Consider the following 19,606-nt stretch of genomic DNA (forward strand, 5'->3'; position numbering starts at 1 on the left):
CTTGCTGCCAAATGATTTAATCATTTTCTTAAAATGCCACATTTTTTTAGTTGGTAACTCCACCTCTCCCAACTAACCACAAAGAACTGTAAGCTAAAGCAACTTTTTTATGGCCTAGTGGCTGAAATGAGACCTTTCGTCACTCAGTCTACGGGCTGCCTGGAGCTGCTGCTGAGAAAAATAAGCTTAAGTTCCCACACAGCGTGTGCACGACTGTGGGTGGCTCTGAAAACATTCTCTATTGTTGAGCAGCAAATGCTTAACAAAGTATTTTATCTTTTTGTCATATTATCTAACTATACACTTTGCTCCCGTTACTGAAAAGTAATTTGTGCGTCTTGTTCACAGACGTGTATGAAAGCTAAACAAAAAACCACTGTTAGGGAAAAATCAGGCGTCTGTCATTGCAGTCAAGCCGAGCTCTAATCTCCTTCAGTGGGGAAATTATGGAGCACACAGTTAATGTATTGTCTGTCTTTCAAACTGCAACAAGCAGAACAAAACCTTCAATGCATAATAGTACAGATGGAGGACATCAAAACTAACCCGAGTTTCCAGCCTTTTGTATTCTGCCAGAGCATCTGAGCATTGTGAGCACAGTGAAACCAGCCTGAGATGTGACTGACTCATTTACAGACAGGCCAGGAAATTACAGTGATGTAAAACTTCTCAGAGCAATGAGAAGAAAATCATAGACATTACTCACTTAAAGTCCACAAACTGTTGGCAGGAGGAGCTGTGGACAGGGGGCTGAGGTTTAGTGCAGGTTGGGGGAGTGCAAATCAGTTTGACTTTGCCTTCTGAAGTAAATGGATTAGCATTGACAGATATATTCGATTTCTGCGGACCAGTCTGCTCAGGACTATAATGTTCTTCCTCTGGACCACACAATAATTTTACTGTCCATCGCTGCAGCAGGATCAACAGGAGGGTACACTTTTTTCACAAAATGGATCGATACACGAAAAGGGAGTGTGAGGGAATGTGTAAATGATATGTGCTGTAAAAGGAAAAGAAGCTTATACATGGAGGAGGCACCAGTGGTCACAAACATTTTGTTTTTTTGTTTTTTCCGTTGGGCATCTTTCTTTGCCTTTAGACAATAATTCTGATGGCAAAACAGCCAAACAGGACAGGCAAAAAAAAAAAGAAAAATAAAGGGATTACATTTTGGCCACAGAAGGTACAAAACATGGACGTAGCTTCTCAGCCGCTTGAGGCTGGCTTCAAAAGTGAGTTTAAAACTGGAGTTTCAGTTTTAATGATTTCCTGTTTATTGTGGTAAATACTTATTTTGCATCTTCTTCTGTTTCTGTACTGTAATTGTCTGCTCACTCATCATTAGTTTCACTTGTGTCCAGTCAGTTCTCTGTAACTCGGTCAGTCCCCCTGTCCCTCATTCCCCTGGAGTAATTTCACATTACAGAAGAAGTTCTTAGATTTTGGTGTTACAGTCCTCACAAAACACATTTTTGGCCATAACTTTGGATTCACTAGCTAAATGATAAGTGTGTGTATGTTTTGTATTCAAAATCAACTTCATGACGTCATGATTTTATAAGTTTGGTGCTGATACTGAATTGGTAAAGCTAAGCTTAGGCTCCCACCGTGTGCCCTTGTTCTGTGCAGCTGGAAATACATGTTGAGCATCCATATATTAAAATCTGTAGCTTCATCCATATCTGAGGGATTGTTTTCTGTCACTGTAGATGACAAATGTAGATGTAGATGTAAATGCACTTTTTAAAAATCAATTCAAAGCCTTTATACAGTGGGATGCAAAAGTTTGGTCAACCTTGTTAATAGTCATTATTTGCCTGTATAAATCGTTGGTTGTTACAATAAAAAATGTCAGTTAAATATATCATATAGGAGACACACAGTGATATCTGAGAAGTGAACTGAAGTTTATTGGATTTACAGAAAGTGTGCAATAATTGTTTAAACAAAATCAGGCAGGTGCATAAATTTGGACACTGTTGTCATTTTATTGATTCCAAAACCTTTAGAACTAATTATTGGAACTCAAATTGGCTCGGTAAGCTCAGTGACCCCTGACCTACATACACAGGTGAATCCAATAATGAGAAAGAATATTTAACGGGGTCAATTGTAAGTTTCCCTCCTCTTTTAATTTTCTCTGAAGAGTAGCAACATGGGGGTCGCAAAACAACTCTCAAATGACCTGAAGACAGAGATTGTTCACCGTCATGGTTTAGGGGAAGGACACAGAAAGCTGTTTAAGAGATTTAAGCTGTCAGTTTCCACAGTTAGGAACATATTGAGAAAATGGAAGACCACAGGCTCAGTTCAAGTTAAGGCTCGAAGTGACAGACCAAGAAAAATCTCAGAGCGACGAATGGTGAGAAGAGTCAGAGTCAACCCACAGACCAGCACCAAAGACCTACAACATCATCTTGCAGCAGATGGAGTCACTGTGCGTCGTTCAACCATTCGCACTTTACACAAGGAGATGCTGTATGCAAGAGTGATGCAGAGGAAGCCTTTTCTCCTCCCACAGCACAAACAGAGCTGCTAAAGCACATTTGGACAAGCCAGCTTCATTCTGGAATAAGGTGCTGTGGACTGATGAAACTAACATTCAGTTATTTGGGCATAACAAGGGGCGTTATGCATGGAGGAAAAAGAACGCAGCATTCCAAGAAAAACACCTGCTACCTACAGTGAAATATGGTGGTGGTTCCATCATGCTGTGGGGCTGTGTGGCCAGTGCAGGGACTGGGAATCTTGTCAAAGTCGAGGGACACATGGATTCCACTCAGTATCAGCAGATTCTGGAGACCAATGTCCAGGAATCAGTGACAGAGCTGAAGCTGCGGCGGGGCTGGATCTTTCAACAAGACAAGGACCCGAAACACTGCTCAAAATCCACTAAGGCATTCATGCAGAGGAACAAGTACAACGTTCTGGAACGGCCATCTCAATCCACAGACCTGAATATTATTTAAGATCTGTGGTGTGAGTTAAAGAGAGCTGTCCATGCTCGGAAGCCATCAAATCTGAATGAACTAGAGATGTTTTGTAAAGAGGAATGGTCCAAAATACCTTCAAACACAATCCAGATTCTCATTGGAACCTACAGGAAGCGTTTAGAGGCTGTAATTTCTGCAAAAGGCGGATCTACTAAATATTGATTTAATTTCTTTTCTTTTGTGATGCCCAAATTTATGCACCTGCCTGATTTTGTTTAAACAATTATTGCACACTTTCTGTAAATCCAATAAACTTCATTTCACTTCTCAGATATCACTGTGTGTGTGTCTCCTATATGATATATTTAACTGACTTTTTTTATTGTAACAACCAACGATTTAAACAGGCAAATAATGACTATTAACAAGGTTGACAAAACTTTTGCATCCCACTGTATATGTTATGACAGAGTGGGGGCAGACATGGACGTGGCCAAGTTTGTTTCTTCTCTCTTCGTTGTGTGCAGACACGCAGACACGAGTCAAATCGTGACATCAGATGGTCATGAATAATTTAGCAGTGGTTTATACATCAACTTCATTTCACTGACAATGCTTTTTTGTGCATTTAGTCAGTTTTTTCTCTTATCCCTGTAAGAGTTTTATTAAAGTCAGCCAAATACAACATCAGATATCATGTGATATGTAAGATAAAGGTATTCGTGAACACTGGACTGCAGGTGAAAGCTAGAGAATACCATTCCCTATATTTCTTCCCGCATTTTTTAAAAATGCATATATATTTCACATCTCTCTGCCACCTCCACTCAGCTTTCAGCATCGTCCTTAATTCAAACTCTCACTTGAAGAAGTCCTCCTTTCGCTCTTTTTATCTCTCTGCCCCCCCCCCCCCCCCCCCACACACACACACACACACACACCTCCGTCTTCTCGTGTAGTTGGGATTCTTTTTTTTGGAGGGGGGAAAGATCTGGAGTGATTATGTAACTGTTCTGATTCAGAAGCCTTCCATTTTCAGCTGTTATCTTTTTTTTGCGTTGAAAATCATCGCTGATGATTCGACCCTCGGGTGGTTTGGTGGTCTAGCGGTAAGCACAGCTACAAGAAGTTGCTGGTTCAAACACACTGCTCTGTGTGGAGCTCCTCTGCTCGACTGCTAGGGTCACTCTAATCATCTATAATCATTCTAAATTGGCCGTAAGTGTGAGTGTGAGCATGTTAGCCCTGCGATGGCCAGCTGAACTGTTCACCCAACACAGCTCCAGCCTATCAAACTGGATAAGCAGTTAAGAAACAGATGGATGGATGGGTGCATATGGGAATGCCTCAAACCATTGCCAGCCCACATCAGTTTATGACTCAGCTGATGCCCTTTTGGGGATCCCATTGACAAATCTCCTATGTGCTTGAAACTCCCCATAGTGTTACATCTGCAAGCTCTTTGCAGACTCACTTCTCAGTTTCCTGCAGTTTAATCAGTGTTGAGTCTGTTTTTATTGATATCTGCTCTGGTCTGTGCCTTGCTGCTGATCTCCCTGCAGTTTGGCTTGCCACATATGGACATGGAAGAATGGTGAGGCCCAAGAACAAAGCCATGCCACCAAAATTTATTTACCATCCTATATGTAGCTGTTTTTATATGTGATATAATGTGCAGGATTGTTTTACTGGTGGTCCATTATAAACCATTTTCCTTTGTCTTGCTCCTACAAGAGTTTTGATTAAGTCAGCCCAATACAGTATCAGATACCATCTGTAATGTGAGATAAAGGTCTAAAATTAGAGATGGAAACTGGACTGCAGGTTATTCTGTGCTCCTCTCAGTTAATGAGCTGCTACTAACCAGCAGCCATACAGATAAAGAACATGTGGATCTGATTGGAGCATTTCAGGTAATTCCAGTGACATTTTTCTTTTTCAATAAACACCTGGTAACTATGGAAATTGGCATGACTAATATAAACTTTCCTGCCACTACTTCATACTTCAAAGTGGCACAAATGGCAGAAGGCTAAGCTAAAAACTGAGACATCACTATGTAATCAGTGTGAGTGTGTTTTGGAGACAGGAGTACTTGATCTTGGGGGTAGTTGAGTTAGTTGCTTTTCAAGTTTGTCAAGAAAATCCGCCATGACAACAGAGGGGGGAATTGTGTGTGTGTTTTTTGTGTTTATTGTTTTTAGTGGTTTTATTCAAGGTTATCCAGACAATTTTTCTATTCTATGGTGTATGCACGATACAGTGGACTGCAAAATGCTGTAAGTAATGGCACAACATGAGTGTCAAATCATTGTACGCATGTTTGTGTCTGTGACTCTTGTTGTGATCAGTTTCTGTGTCCTTTTTCTTCATTAGGTTTCTATTTTTCTATTTTTTAGAGAAACATAAAAAAATTACATCTCTTGCACATTATCTGCTAGCTACATTTGTTCTTTTCATATGTCAAGAATTTCGAGTTATTACCTATTATTACAATTTAGCATATTTGATAACTATCTGCTAAACCAGTATTTAACACATCTACAGAATATGCATACTAATGAGCATTTGTACACTATAAGAATAGCCTGAAATATTTGGGCTGGGCTATATATTAGCTGATGCTGACATTTACTACAACCGATAAGTGAAAGTTTAAGAAATAAAGAACAGATGAGAAAAACACCCTTCAAATGTCTTATGAGCAATCGGTGTGTTCCCAGCTCCCAAAACAGCAGCTCTGTTCCTGTAATCGACCTTAAGATCTTTGCTGTTGATCAACAAATTCTGAGTTGGAGGAAAAGCGAACTTTGTAGCTGCTCCATGCACCTCTGTTGTGCTACACAGAGAAAAATCTGCAGTAAGCCCTCAGAAGTTGTATTAAAATATGCAAGGGGGCATGAGGTGTACTCGACCATTTTGTTTCAAGGCTTTTGTAAAAAAAAATTAGATTAAAAAAGTAAAATAATATAAAATATTGTATTATTTAAATTGCATTAATATTTTACATATAAAAATAAAAGCCTTTTCACAAGCCAATAAAAAAAGTACATAGGCCAGTAAAACGCTGAGCCACTGACCTGAGGGTCGTTAGCTGGGACACTGAATTATCATCGATATTAACATGAGATTTCAGTCACTGCAGTGTCTTTATAACCCTGCGCTTCTGGCGCTAATTTTAAGTTTTAAAGCAATAACAAAACCTCAAAATCTCAATCCCCCTAACCCGTTCCCCCCACCCTCCTTCAAAAACTTTAACGCTCGCTTTAACAGCCCGAATGACAAACTATTATGACAGGAACAAAAATACTCTGTGTTTTTATTGCGTCTGTGCTTGTGATGCACATGTCCCTGTGAGTTTTCTGACATCCAGTACATGCAAAGTTTCTCACTGGTCTTTGTGCTAGCGAGCAAAGTGAGAGACAGAGAGAGGCTGCTGAATGCTTAAAAAAATTGGGATGAGACGGGAATAGGTATAACAAACAGAGAGAAACAAGGAGGAGGAGCGTTAGAGACACCAGAGACAGCAGAGATGGAAGGAAAAGGGTGGGGGGGGTGAATGAATAATTTAGTCCCCCCATTCCCTCTCTTCTTCTCCCCGCTGTGTTAGAGATGTTACAAACACAGATGATGAGAAGAAAGGAGAGGATAAGAGAAGAGGGGAGATGGGGACAGGGGAGGAGGAAAGGAGAGTGAAAGGTGACAAGGAAAGGACCAAAGGGAAGCAAGGAGTAGAGACAGAAAGAAAGCAGCATCTTCTAATGGTGATTTTTTTCCTTATGTCTAACAGCAGCATAGGCGTGTGTGTGTGTGATCATGTGCTTGTGTTTCAGTGTTTGTATGTGCGCACAGGAGCGAGGCGCAGCAGCAGCAGAGAGGAGAAAGTCAGAAAAGCCCTGTGATTAATGTAATTGATGCCAGATGTGTGTGTGTGTGCCTGTGTGCGTGTTTGTTACCCTCTCAGCATTCAGCAGGTGTTCCCTCCCTCCTTTCGGAGACCCACCTGCGTCACTAATCACTCGTTACCTAGGCAACAGTGGACTTCCCCGCGCCTGTGCCTCTGCGAGTGTGCGTACGTGCATGTGGGCGGGTGTGTGAGCGCGAATTATGACTCATCCTGCTGAGTTCAGAGCGGCTATCCTCACACTCCCGTCTGGGGAACACCCACCCACATCTGTTACCTTCCCTGTCTGTATCTCTATGCCCTCATCGCTCCATCATCCTCTCTTCACCAGCTCTCTTATCTCCCCTGCCTCCCAGACTATCTGATATTAATAGCTCTTTGATTCTTGATCTCGACACTTGGATGCATTATTTACCTGTTGCTTTGATCAGAGCAGGAGAGAAAGATCAGTCAGCGCAAGCAGCTGTAGTCCTCATGACGGAGCCAGGCAGGCAGACAGAGCGCCACCTGCAGAGATTTTTTAAGAAGTGATTCCCGAGAACCGCCTTAAGTGTAATACTGACTGATAAAACAGCCTCAGATGGAGGTTATTTTAACTGGTGTGTCCAATTAGATTGTGCTTTATGACCATTTGTGCTTTTCTGCAGTGAAACTTTGTGTTCGTGGCCAACAGTTTAACCGTCCACCCTGCAATCCTGTGCAGCACACCCAACTCTAACTATAGGAAATACACATGCAACAGAAATTGGGAATCAAGATGTCTTAAAAAATGAATCTCTGTGTTTTTGTTATCATTGTAATTATAAGAAAAAACACTATTTTCACATTTTATGATATTAAATCAGTTACTTCTGATGTGCATGCCATAAACCATTAACCCTGTTATCAAAGCAAAAAAAGACATCAAAAGTTTAATTAAACTTTATAATTCATTTATACGTTTGTAGGCAGAAACTTTTTCCCTATTTCCCATCTTATTCCCATCTTTTCAAACTTTGGGTGCTTTTTCTAAGAACTGAGACACTGTGAAACTATCAACAATCAATAGGTTTGAAAGTAAACCCTTCTACTTCTTGATTTGTTTTAGGATTGTTTCATTCATAACTAATTTGGGAACGCTGTTTTAACGTTAGAGGGATTTGATGTTGGGTGCCGGGTGATAAAGTTAATGTTCAAGTTTATCTCGAAAGTGCTGGATGGGGATCTGCGTGTATCAATCAAATCTTGCTGCTTGTTATCTGACCCCAAAACACAAACTTATGAGGACATGATTCTCCTAAACATTGCTACATGCTGTACAAGAAGCAGTAAGGTCTCGCTTCATTGGAGTAGCGCCCTGTTCAAAAACAGTTAAAATGCCACTAAAGGAAAATAAAAGTGCCCTACAAGAACCAAAGGAGCCAGCTTCACCCTCCCACATCCAACATGTTCAACATGTTTGCACGCTTCTCTCAAGGTAGTCGAGCAGTTTTGGTGGTTTGTTGCCAGAACTGTACAATAATTCTTTTTTTCTCTCTTTCTTGGCAGCACTTTGGTGTTTGTGTCTGAGAACAAACACCTCAAAATGTCACAGGCACTCTTCTTCTGTTAGCATTGCATTGCTAATGTTTTTGAGGCAATTAATTTTTTTAATGACCGCAGATTTACTTTTGTAAAGGGGTTTTTTTGGTTGCAATTTGAAGCAACCATAACTATAGACATAAACCGTGAGAAAAGATTAGTGCAGTCACCACCAAATTTGAGCTTTACTGCTGCAACAAATACATTTTCATCCCTGTGGTCAAGAAAATGTTTTCACAGCGGATGACAGAGTACATTATAATGAGAGTGGGATAGGGAAAAGTTGAGGTGAAGGAATGAGGGGTGAGTGCCGGTCTCCTTTAGTGCCCGTAGAGGGCGCCGCTGCCTCTGAGCAGGCTGAGAAGAACACTTCGGTGTAACAGTGTCTCTCAGTGTGTTTCCTCTCAAGGAGAAGATTTTGAATGGATTTAGAAAGAAAGAGAATCACAATGTTGCATCCTATAGTTTATGCATGTCTGGTGTGTTTGTGATCTTGTGTTGTCTCCCTTTGACTCTGTTTCCCTGTAAAGTTTTTTGTTTTTTTGAGGGCAGTGGAATAAGTGGATGGAAGAAGGCGAGGCTTTTCCTTTTTGAAGCGTCTGAGCAGTGTCCCACCTCCCTGGGATGTTATAAAAAGCCGCTGTGGAGTTGAATTTTAATGGAAATGTAGCTTTGATTTATTCATGACTCTCTTACTTGAAGTGACCTGGATAAAAAAAGAAAAAACATGTCATCTTCACGCAAGTACACACCAACACTTTCTTTGCTCTCTTTTTTTCTTTTTCCCCTGCTGTCTGGGAGGAAAAAAACAGAGAAATGCTTTAATGGCAGCGCGTCATCACTGCCAGAAATTTCAGAGATACCTGCTGAAATTGGACAATAGATGACGGGTGACGACGTCATGCTGCTGTTGGATCTTGGGTCTGTTAAGCACAGCTAAATATAACATTAGGACAACGTTAAGGACACAGTGGCAATGACACAGTTTGATCTCTCAGAGATGAAAGATCTGAGAGACTCTTCAGGACTTCATTAAATCATTAACGTTAAAGGTTTTACAGTCATTTGAGTTTTTCTCTTACTGTTAGTCCTCGTGTTAATGAAGGACTTCTGCTGCACAGGTCCTTTGCTTAGACAGGCTCTGCTGCCACCTAGTGGCAATGAGGACCAACATACATCATATTTCTGTGTTACCTTCTTAAAAAACCACAATGTGTGTGTGTGTGTGTGTGTGTGTGTGTGTGTGTGTGTGTGTGTGTGTAAAACTCACACACACACACTCTCAAAGAGAGAGAGAGAGGAAGCAGGGTGACAGAGCTGTCGCTGTCTCTGGTGCTGAAATATTTTGGTTCAAGTGTTCCTGACCTGCTTCTGACGTCAGGAAGCCTCACAGCAACATCCGATTATTTTTTAATCACATCCCACTGCCCTAAAGTCATTTTTTTGAAGCCGCACAACAAGGACAAAAAAAGACCTAAGACAGGATAGCACTTTCATTATTATTGCAAAGTTTTATAACAGAGAATTTTCAAAGTAAGATAAAGAAACTATAGTAAAAAAACCCCAAGAATAATTAAAAACATATATATTTTAAAATGATCACAGTAATAATTTTAGCCCCAGACTATACCAGAATCAAAAGGATTTACCTGCAGGGAAAAATGAATACTATCAAGTATAGTAATTACCATTAATCACCAAACTGCACCTGTTGGTTGCAGGGCACCACCAAAAGCACCTTGTGATTCCTGGTTAAATTATGAATATGCAAAAGCTAAATTCAACTGAATTACAGCTGCGTGTATTTTCCTCCACACTGAAGTTTAGTCCAGCATATTTAAAGCACACGTTGGTATCACTGCTGCTGCATATCTGCAGAGAGCTGCACTGTGCCAACTTGATCAAATGTGTCGTTCTCTGATAAAAAATTGAGGTTCTAGCCGGCGCGTCTTCAAAGACCCACGGGCCCTAACCCCACGGCCCTGTTACTCATCGTAAAGACAGATAGACTGGCGACGGTTTCGGGATTTTCTTTGATATCAGTTTCCCCAGAAGAAAGAGGGGGAAATTCATTTCAATGCTCTTTGTGTCCAACTGGGTCCCAGCCCAGCTCTTTATTCTGGAGAGATGGCTGACCTACATGCAGTACTGAAAAAGACAGATTCAGGCAGGCTTGTGAAGTTTAGGCAAAACATAAATTTTCAAAATAATAATAGTGAGTTTTACTGTTTGGGGTGTGATTAAATGTAAGGTGTTCTTAGGGTGCATTTACCTGCTTAGAAATAGGGGTGTGACGTCAGCGCACAGGGTTGAGTTACACATGTTACTGCCCCACATGCTGTCACATTGTGGGTGAGTATCGTGTAGTCCGTCCCGTGGTGTAACCTTACAGCCGGAAACCTGCACCTGTTATATATATATATATATATATACAAGCATGTGCACTGTAGGCGAACCACACAGGCAAGGCTGCCCCGCAATTTATCAGGCTATCAGTGGAGCCCAACTCTTGCATTTTTAAACCACTCATTCAGACAGCCTTTCCTGAGCTGAATACGGACAGCGGGGATATGTGAGGTGGTAACGAGCAGAACAGGCTTCACTGGCTAAAGCACTGTTCATTTTTTGCCAGTATAGAATGAAATAAGTAGAAGGAAGCTGGTGAATGTAAGAAAAAGCGGAACTGAAGCCAACACAGTGCTTTATGTCTTTAAACATATCCACGTCCATAGAAAACATTTGAGACATTAATGGATATAAATCAAAGGTGGGAAATTAAATTTAATCAAGGGCCAGATTGACATAAAAAGAAAACAGCCCTCCAGAATTTTCCCTTTCTCGGTATTGCTGAGATTTTACAAAGCTGATACCATAAATCTACCTGAAAGTTGACCCGTACCTCACTTGATTACTTAAGCTACTTGACTGAGCTACTTCTTAAACTCACAATGTAAAGACCCAAAGTGTTTGCAGAGAGATTTTATAGCCAAATAGCAACAGTATTTTGCATCTTAATGGGTCAAACAATGTATGCAGATCCTAAATTGAAAACCAGCTACTGCTGTTAAGTTACCTGAAAACCAATCACGAAAATGCTAAAACCAGAACGTTTAGCATTAATGGCTGTCCTGTTGAGGGCTGACAGCACAGTGACACCGTAAACTCCTACGTAAACAGTGGCTGTGCATTTAATTAGAAACATTTTAAATAAATTATTAGCCACAAATCTGGGTTCAGCCTTACAGCAGGACTAAGGCGCGCGTAAAGGACCGTAGAAGTTCGCAGCTTGCATTTACCTGCGTTTTATTTCAGAGTAAAACCCACCTGCTGCCGCTCCAGCCGGTGACGTCGTCCCCTCCTCCCCTCAGGATGACCAGTTGTTTTTGAGAGCGCGTGTGTGGCCGCTCGCTCGGCGCGTGGCTCCAGCAGCCGTGTGCTTTCAGGCAGAGAGCGCTCGCGCTTTCAAGCGTCAAATAACCTGAGGGTACCAACGCGAGGACATCCGGTCATTACCTTCAAAGTAACAAGCGCCGTAACTGACGCTGAAGCTTTGACACATACCCCAAATGATAACTTAACGGGACAGTTTCCCAACTGGAAGCCTAAATTTATTTATTTATGCTTTTCTTAAAGCATTAAAAATAACAGCTGTTCTCAATTAGGAGTAGAAAAAAATTAAATACATTAATTAATTAAAGGTTCAATAAAACAACAAAACAAACAAGCAATAATTACAGTAAATAAGAATCAAACTATTGCAGGACAAATTTAACAATAACGCAACACTTAGTTTGATTACACTGAAAGGTGAGCGTAAGTCATTAAATGTTTTTTTAAATAAATAAATACATAATAAATGTTTTTACAAATTAGTGCCATTTTTTCCCTAAAATGTATAAAACCGACCCCTTGATGGCAGCAACAGGTTGTTAAATCACGGAACAATCAGAATAGAATAACAGAGTCAGACTTGAATAATAATAATAATAATAATCTTTTTTTATGATCTAAATATTTTTATTTTCTTTGCCGTCAAGTGGCTCATTAATGCGCACAACCCATTTGGAACCACAGAGAGGGCTATGAGGCTTTCACTTTGAAAGGCAAACCGCCCTCTTTCCGGTGATGCTCCTTGTGAATCTCGTTAGTTGCGCACAGCTGGATGGGCTCGCGCCGGCAGCACGCGCGCCTCGCGCTTCAGTCAGCGGAATACAAACGGGCGCTTTTCAGAGGAGAGGACGCAACTGCTTTCTGAGGCACTGCTGTGTCTTTCAGATATTTTTTTAAATTGCCGGTCTCGCCTGTTGACCATGGGAGCACAAACTGACGAGCGGGGTGTGGAAAGATTGTTTGGAGGAGCCGTTCAGTGACAGCTGCTGTTCCCTGACTGACAGACAGACCGGTGAAACGTGACGGACAGGTAAACCGCTGTGCGTTTCAAATCTATGGCCAGAAGAATATCGGCAGCAGAAAATATGCAGTAACGTGAAGCGGTGTGGTTTATTATTTTTTTTATATATATATTTTTATTTTTCTTGGACTTTACCGCGTTGTGGCTGAAGTATGGGGCCGTTATAGCCGGTAAAGCGGAGACTGGAGGTTTGTGTCTGGTTTCGTCTGCGCTCCGTCCCCTCCGGTGGACACAACTGAAGAGACTGGAGACGAGGACGGAGACAAGGCTGTTTTTGTATCGGCTGAGCCATGGCAGCGGCAATCGCCAGCGGTTTGATCCGGCAGAAGCGACAAGCAAGAGAGCAACACGCCCACCGACCGACTACTCACCGGCGGCGGAAGAGCCCCGGTAAGAAGCAGGGGCTGTGCAACGGGAATCTGGTCGACATCTTCTCCAAAGTCCGGATATTTGGATTGAAGAAGAGGAGGCTACGGAGGCAAGGTGTGGAGGAGGGGGGGTTGCACATGCATGCACACATACACACGGTTGCAGGGACGCAAACCTATTGATACGCACGTGCGCGCGCGCTTCTACACACGCATGCGGGTATACACTTTTACGCACGGCCACATTTTGTGCACAATCTCCTTCACGTTCACGCCCTGGCAGGCTGGGGCACGCGTATACCCTCGCGCACACGCACGCGCAAGCACCCCGAACATGCAAAAATACACACTGCCAGACTCAGACCCAGTCTCTCTCTCTCTCTGTATCCTCCATCTCTCTTTCCCCTCTGTAGTGTGACACACACTCGCGCGCACTGTCATGCCTTGTTGTGCCCTATGGTTCAGTAGTTTCCAGGTACATCCATTATTGAAGCCGCAGATTAGTCTGTCTAGCCTCTCTCTCTCTGCCTGTCTCTATGTGGACCTCTGCCTCGCTCTCTCATTTTCAGCTCATAATTGAAAGTGCCTTATCACCAAGATCACACTTTGCCTTAACACTAGCAAAATGTCAGACAAAAACCCCCAAAACTAAACAATGACAGCAACACATTAACCTTTCTTTCTTGTTTCCTCCCTATAGAGAAATATGGAAACAGATTTGTTTGTGTGGAGGTAAAAAAAAAAACAAGAAAAGGGAAAAAAGTAAGGAAAATTTTCCACCATTCAGCTCTCAAGGCCCACTCAAATCCAAATTAACATCATTGTTACATCATGGGATGGGCTCTTTGCCACAAAGGGAAGTGATTACACGTAGAAGTGAATGTAGATTAATGAGAATGTTGTGATGGTGCGCTATAGAAAGCGTTCAATAGCAGAGACGATAAGTGCTGTTGTAATCAATTGATTGTGTGAGAAACCAGCAGGTGACGGCGTGCGGGAGGGGAGGGGAGAGGGAGGCAGGAAATGAGAGGAGGAGGTGGGGGGATGATATGGAGGGGTGGAAAACGTGAGGAGTTGCGCCGATATGAATTTGTTGTCACTGGTTTGGTCTGGTGACTGATGGGAAAATTTGTGGGGGATTTGAGAGCCTGATTCCAGAGCTCGGTGAGAGTTGGAAGTGGTCTCGCTTCTCCATTGTCCCACCCGCTCCCACCCTTCTCTCGTCTCTCTCATCTTATTTTCCTGTGTTTCCTTCTCGTTTCCTTTCTCACCTTGCCACCTTTCATCCTTATCTCCTTTCTTTCCTAATCGTCTTTCCTTTCAACTCTCCTGTCTTCTTTTCTTCATTTTCTATTTTTTCCCACCTCGTGCTGACATTTCACCACCTTTCACCTCCATTTCCTCAGAAATTTTTTCCCTCCCTTCACTTCCTTTCTTCTCCTCCTCTTCTTCATTCCTCCACCTCCTCCCCCACACCCTAATCTTCCCCACCTGCCTTAGATCTTTTTATCTGTTGTTCAAGCTTCACCTAGTCACTTCCTGTGCATTGTGGCCTCCTCCTATCCTTTCTCCTCATTCCTCCCCTTTTTTCCTTTCCTCTCTTTATCGTCTCCTCAGCGTACTGCTCTCCTTTCCATTCAAATCTCCTTCCTTGCTTTCATCCCTCAATTTCTTCTCTCTCAGTCTCTTTCTCCTACTTTCTCCTTTTCCCTTTCTTCATTCTTCCTCACCTCCTTTAATCTCCTGCCCTTTGGTTCATCACCCCCACCCTCTCCACCTCATCCTGCATCCCTGCCTCCTTCTCCTTCCTTATAGGTATTCCTGTCTTTCCACCCGTTGTTTTCCCTTGCCTCCATCCATTTCTGCGTTCTCAGCTGTGAGAGCTGCTGGTGGAAGCTTGGCAACATCCATAGTGTCTGTGCTTCGTGTGTGTTAAAATGAGAAAGATTTGCCAACATCCCCTACTGTCTTCCAGAGGTTTTGTGAAGGAGACACATACACACCCAACTCACAATGATCCGCAGCCTCCATTACTCAATAACTCGAACACACGTTATATCTGCGTGCTTCTTACTGCTGAAAATGTGATATCTGACCAAAGCGCCTTCTCGTCCACAGTTATTCTTTGTTAGTTGTTATTATTAGTAATTAGACATCTGAGCAGAGAACTCATCACACTGGTGTGGGTGGATTTTAGTCAACAGTCTTTAAATCCTGCAGTGAAATCAGCTTCACTTAAGAGCTGCTGCCATCACTGGAGGATTTGATTGCCACACGATGGACAAGATCATCCCAGCAAATGAAAAAACAAACAAAAATAAAACAATTGTTGCCAAAAAAATAAAGAAATTGTGCTTTAAAAAAAACACCACCTGCTGTCACGCAGGATCAATGTTTCACTCTTAACACACTCTCATTCTTGGCTTTGGGGCTAATTAGAGCAGATGCATTGCATACAAAATACATTGTTTCAATGCATTTTATAAGCAAATATTTCCACAAATAAAATACTGAACATGACACTTTAAAAAAAAAAATTACAGCGTCTTCAGTGCGTCACATAAAGTTAAACAGCATGATTTACTGACTGAACCTGTCTGTAGAGGGGCAGTGTGCTTTGATTTCTGTTCTGTGGTGACAGGCGGATGCTGGGTAGGTAAAGTCTTATTTTGAATCATAAATATCACAGCTGTCAGTTGGAATCATGTTTACATTAAAGCATGGGACTCACAAGAGCATGAAACAAAAGAAAAGTGCAGCTGAAGCGAGGAATGTCTTGCGTGTAGAGACGCAACACGTGTTTTCTCCATTATTTAAAAAAAGCATTCAGTGTTTAAAATGATCATGAATTTTGACAAGTCCAGACATTGCAACAAATGGACGTTGGTTTCATTTTATCAGACAACACAAAAGAAATTACCGTATACAGACAGTCGTTTTTATGATGAGCAACAAATTATGAATAGATTTCATCTTTAATCTCTCCCGAATCCAATCAGAAGCAAAGTTACTTTTCTTAAGGGAGACCATTAAATCTGTGCTTGCAATTAGTGATAACATGCATGTGCGTGCACAGATCTTTAATTTCTGGTTAAATTTTGCTTCACTTAAAGAGATATAGTTGCTTTTTCTAGTGGTTTTTGTTTCTAGTCATAAAAAAACAGATTTTTCTTTTAAACCTGTAAGTGTTTTATCCAGGACATAAAAACCTGACCTGGCATTTACTCAGGCCTTGCAGTAGGAATGTTTTCTCCAGGCTGACCTCCGATCACGTGCAGACCCTCTCCCAAGAGGCAGAGCCTAACTAAAAGACAACTGATCTGCTTCCATGTTGGCACATGAACCTGAATCTGAACTGAGTTGCTCTCAGTAAAACAGATTTCCGCGGATCAGGTGCCAAATTGCCAATATTCTGCCACATTTTAAAGCCGGTGACTGACTGTCACCCACCGCAGCGAGGGGAAGCTCTGTGGCTCACTCTGTCGCCTCTGTTTGCCCAGATGCTACGTCTGTGAAGCTGCATGTCTGCACAGGGTGTTCCCGTACTTTGCAGTCAATGCATAATAAGAAGCAGTATAGATAATCAATGAAGGACGGTGCTCTTGTCAAGACTAGAAAAGCCTGTGAAGAAGTACCAGCACAGCGCAGCATTGAAGCAACGATGAAGATGTGGCTCAGACTTGGCATAAAATTTGATCAGGCTGTCTCATTATGAAAAAATTCAGGTTAAGGACTTGTATTATTTATATCTCTAGATTCATATAAATGCCCCCTTTTCAGCAGCGCCTGTTCCTCTAATCACTAATCACGTTGATGCAAATGAGGATGAAATTGGTGCACTCGGTTTCTGGACGTGAATTCTTCGCTCGGGTGCTTTTGTTTGGTGAGACGGTGTGTGCGTGTGTGCAAAGAAAGAGAGAAGGTCTTCAAGCGTCTCGCTTGTATGAGACACTTGTGTTGCAAACCGTATTTTACGCCGCATGTAGACTCAGACTGGGGCGAATTAACAGACAATACGACATGTCAAATCAGCGTGGCAGCCTGATTGGCTGACTGATTGAATCAGATCACATCATGGAGAAAATTTAGGTCTGTGTGTGCGTGTGTGTGCGTGCGTGTGTGTGTGTGTGTGCGGACTGGGGAATACCCTTTCACTGGAACAGTCTGGAATCACGAGACTGTTGCCATGGCAACCCAAGAATGGGAATTTCTCTAGCAACAGACAGGATGGAGGGGAGATACTGGGAATTGTGGGAATGTCACCTCGACGACAGTGGGGAGATGACTGTAGCGGCGGCTGCTTCGTACGATGGGAGGAGTGGATGAGCAGGTGACTCTTAGAGGGTTATTGATTTTTTTTTGTGTTTGTCTTTTTTCATCTTTTATAGCAGCGAGTTATGCAAAGACCAACATTCACCACTTTTAAATACATGAGTGTATTGTTTTCACGCTAAACTCCTGACAGCGTGGTGTTCAGGTGAAGGCTAACACAGTTAAATTCGATCATCTTATGGAGTTAGGTAGGTTGTCATATACAGACGGGGAACAAATGAAAAACTCAACAACAAAATTATCAGAAAAGATATTTGTTTATTTAGTGTTTTGACCATGAAAGACCATGAATGATGATTTTTATTTGGGGGGGGGGGGGGGGGTCTTCCAGAGGACTTCTGTCACTTTTGCTTCACCATCTGTTCAGAACTTTATATTCTCTCGCCTGTAAATAAGACAAAGCTAAAGAGGAGCCATGTTGCTGGTGCAGACTGTGGAACTGGAAACCGCTAGCTAGCACCTCTTTCTTGATGACATCACTTACGTCACAACACACGGCAGCTTTGACTGATGTCTCTCAGCCACAAAAAACCCCCACAAAACATTTCATGACTCTATGATCACCCGATCTTTAACGACGACCATCGCAGCTGATGACAAGCCTGAGCCGAGCATGAGTCAGTCCTACCATTCAGTGAACCCTCACGTTCAGCACGGAGGCTGGAAGGGACCACTCCCATCAGGGTAGAAGCGTTTCATCACAGGATAGAGGGGATCTCTCAGAACAACCTTGGATTGATTTGCTGTGACCTTTCAAGCGAAGGCAGTGGTTAATAAGACTTTTTCTGCCACACCTCAGTAACCCAAAAAACACACACACAGTGGGGGACACCCCACAGTCTGAGAAGCCACGTTAGCAAGACTCATTTGCCACCCTTCTGTAAAAAAGGAGATTCCTGCACTCCTCTCTGTAGATGCGAGATTAAGTTTAGACGTCACACATATTGTGATTTTTGCAGCCCAACTTGGAAATAAATTGTTCTGTTAAACAAATCGCCTGTCCTTGTAAATTCCCATCGGCGGAGTCACAACGCCAGCCAGAAAACGTGTTCTTTTATTACATGCTGCCACTGAAATCCACCTGCTGCAGTATATCCATATCAGACAGGGTTTTTTAAAGCCTACCGAGAGACAGATGTATGAAGGCAAAGCCCGACTGAAAGGTCTCATCTGTGCCTCCAGGTTTAGCTCTAATGCAAAAATAAATTTCACACTCTGTTTTATTAATGCATTTTAGTTGATGGCACACCATGGGGGGAAAAAGATGAGGATGAGAGACAATGAATTAAATTTACAGCTGTCTGAGAATACGCGTCACGCGAACAAGGATCGATTGAAATGTGACTGATTTCAGCGTCTCTGAAGCAGGCGCTGTGCTCCCTGACTTTAGATTCAAATGTTGAGAGTTATATGGGATCACAAAGCAAAACGAAATACCCAAACCGTCAGCTGAAAACATGTTTACTTAAATGCATGATTTTTTTTTTTTTTTTACGAGAGAGGCAAGAATAAAATGGATTTCCACTGAGGAGCGTTTGAAAGTATCTATTATATTATTTAGAAATCTTTAGTATAAAATGCGACCGATCATTCCCTTGTGATTTCATAGCCGTCTTTTTATTCTAACTAAGATTTTATTACAGACGCCACCGCATATCGTGCTTGGTTGTGTGCTGTGAATTTTTGCAGTTCAAGTGCTGGTTACAAGCGTCATGGCTCCTCTTTCCTCCTTCTCCCCTGCTGCACAAGATGGATTCTACGCAAAGATGGAAAACACCCCTCTCCTTCTCTGTCTCCCTCTCTCACACACACATGGTCCTCATTAACTGGGTCACTGGCAGCTTTTTTCCCCTTCTCTATTCATTAGGGTATACCTCCACAGAGTCCCTCTCTGTCTCTCACATACATGTTCAAAGGGGATTCCCACCCCTTTATATAGCTGCGAAGTCACGATGTGTGTTATGCAGGGAGAATGGGCGTAGTCACGAGTGTGTGTGTCTGTGTGTACGTGTGTCTGTATGTTTGTGAGATGTCATTTTAGATAATCAGCTTCAGCAACCACTGTGTGTGTTTGTGTGGATGAGCGTTGTGCAGAGGC

At 42.2% G+C, this 19,606-nt stretch overlaps 1 protein-coding gene across 3 annotated transcripts in view; it reads left to right on the top strand.

The window, feature by feature from the left end:
- The window catches only part of LOC102794093 (fibroblast growth factor 14-like), a 73,410-nt gene that overhangs the window by 16,158 nt on the left and 37,646 nt on the right, over nt 1-19,606 (top strand). For 2 of the 3 annotated variants that reach the window (XM_087835949.1, XM_035913986.2), the window contains exon 1: nt 12,583-13,291. The exons of the other annotated variant lie outside the window; for it this stretch is intronic. In XM_087835949.1, the coding sequence (XP_087692075.1) occupies nt 13,099-13,291 (193 nt within the window). In that variant the 5' untranslated portion in view covers nt 12,583-13,098. Of the gene's footprint in view, nt 1-12,582; nt 13,292-19,606 lie in introns of those variants that run through there. 3 annotated transcript variants of the gene reach the window in all.

The sequence above is a fragment of the Neolamprologus brichardi genome, chromosome 23 (assembly GCF_056152115.1).
Source record: "Neolamprologus brichardi isolate AB-2024 chromosome 23, ASM5615211v1, whole genome shotgun sequence".
Classification (NCBI taxonomy): domain Eukaryota; kingdom Metazoa; phylum Chordata; class Actinopteri; order Cichliformes; family Cichlidae; genus Neolamprologus; species Neolamprologus brichardi.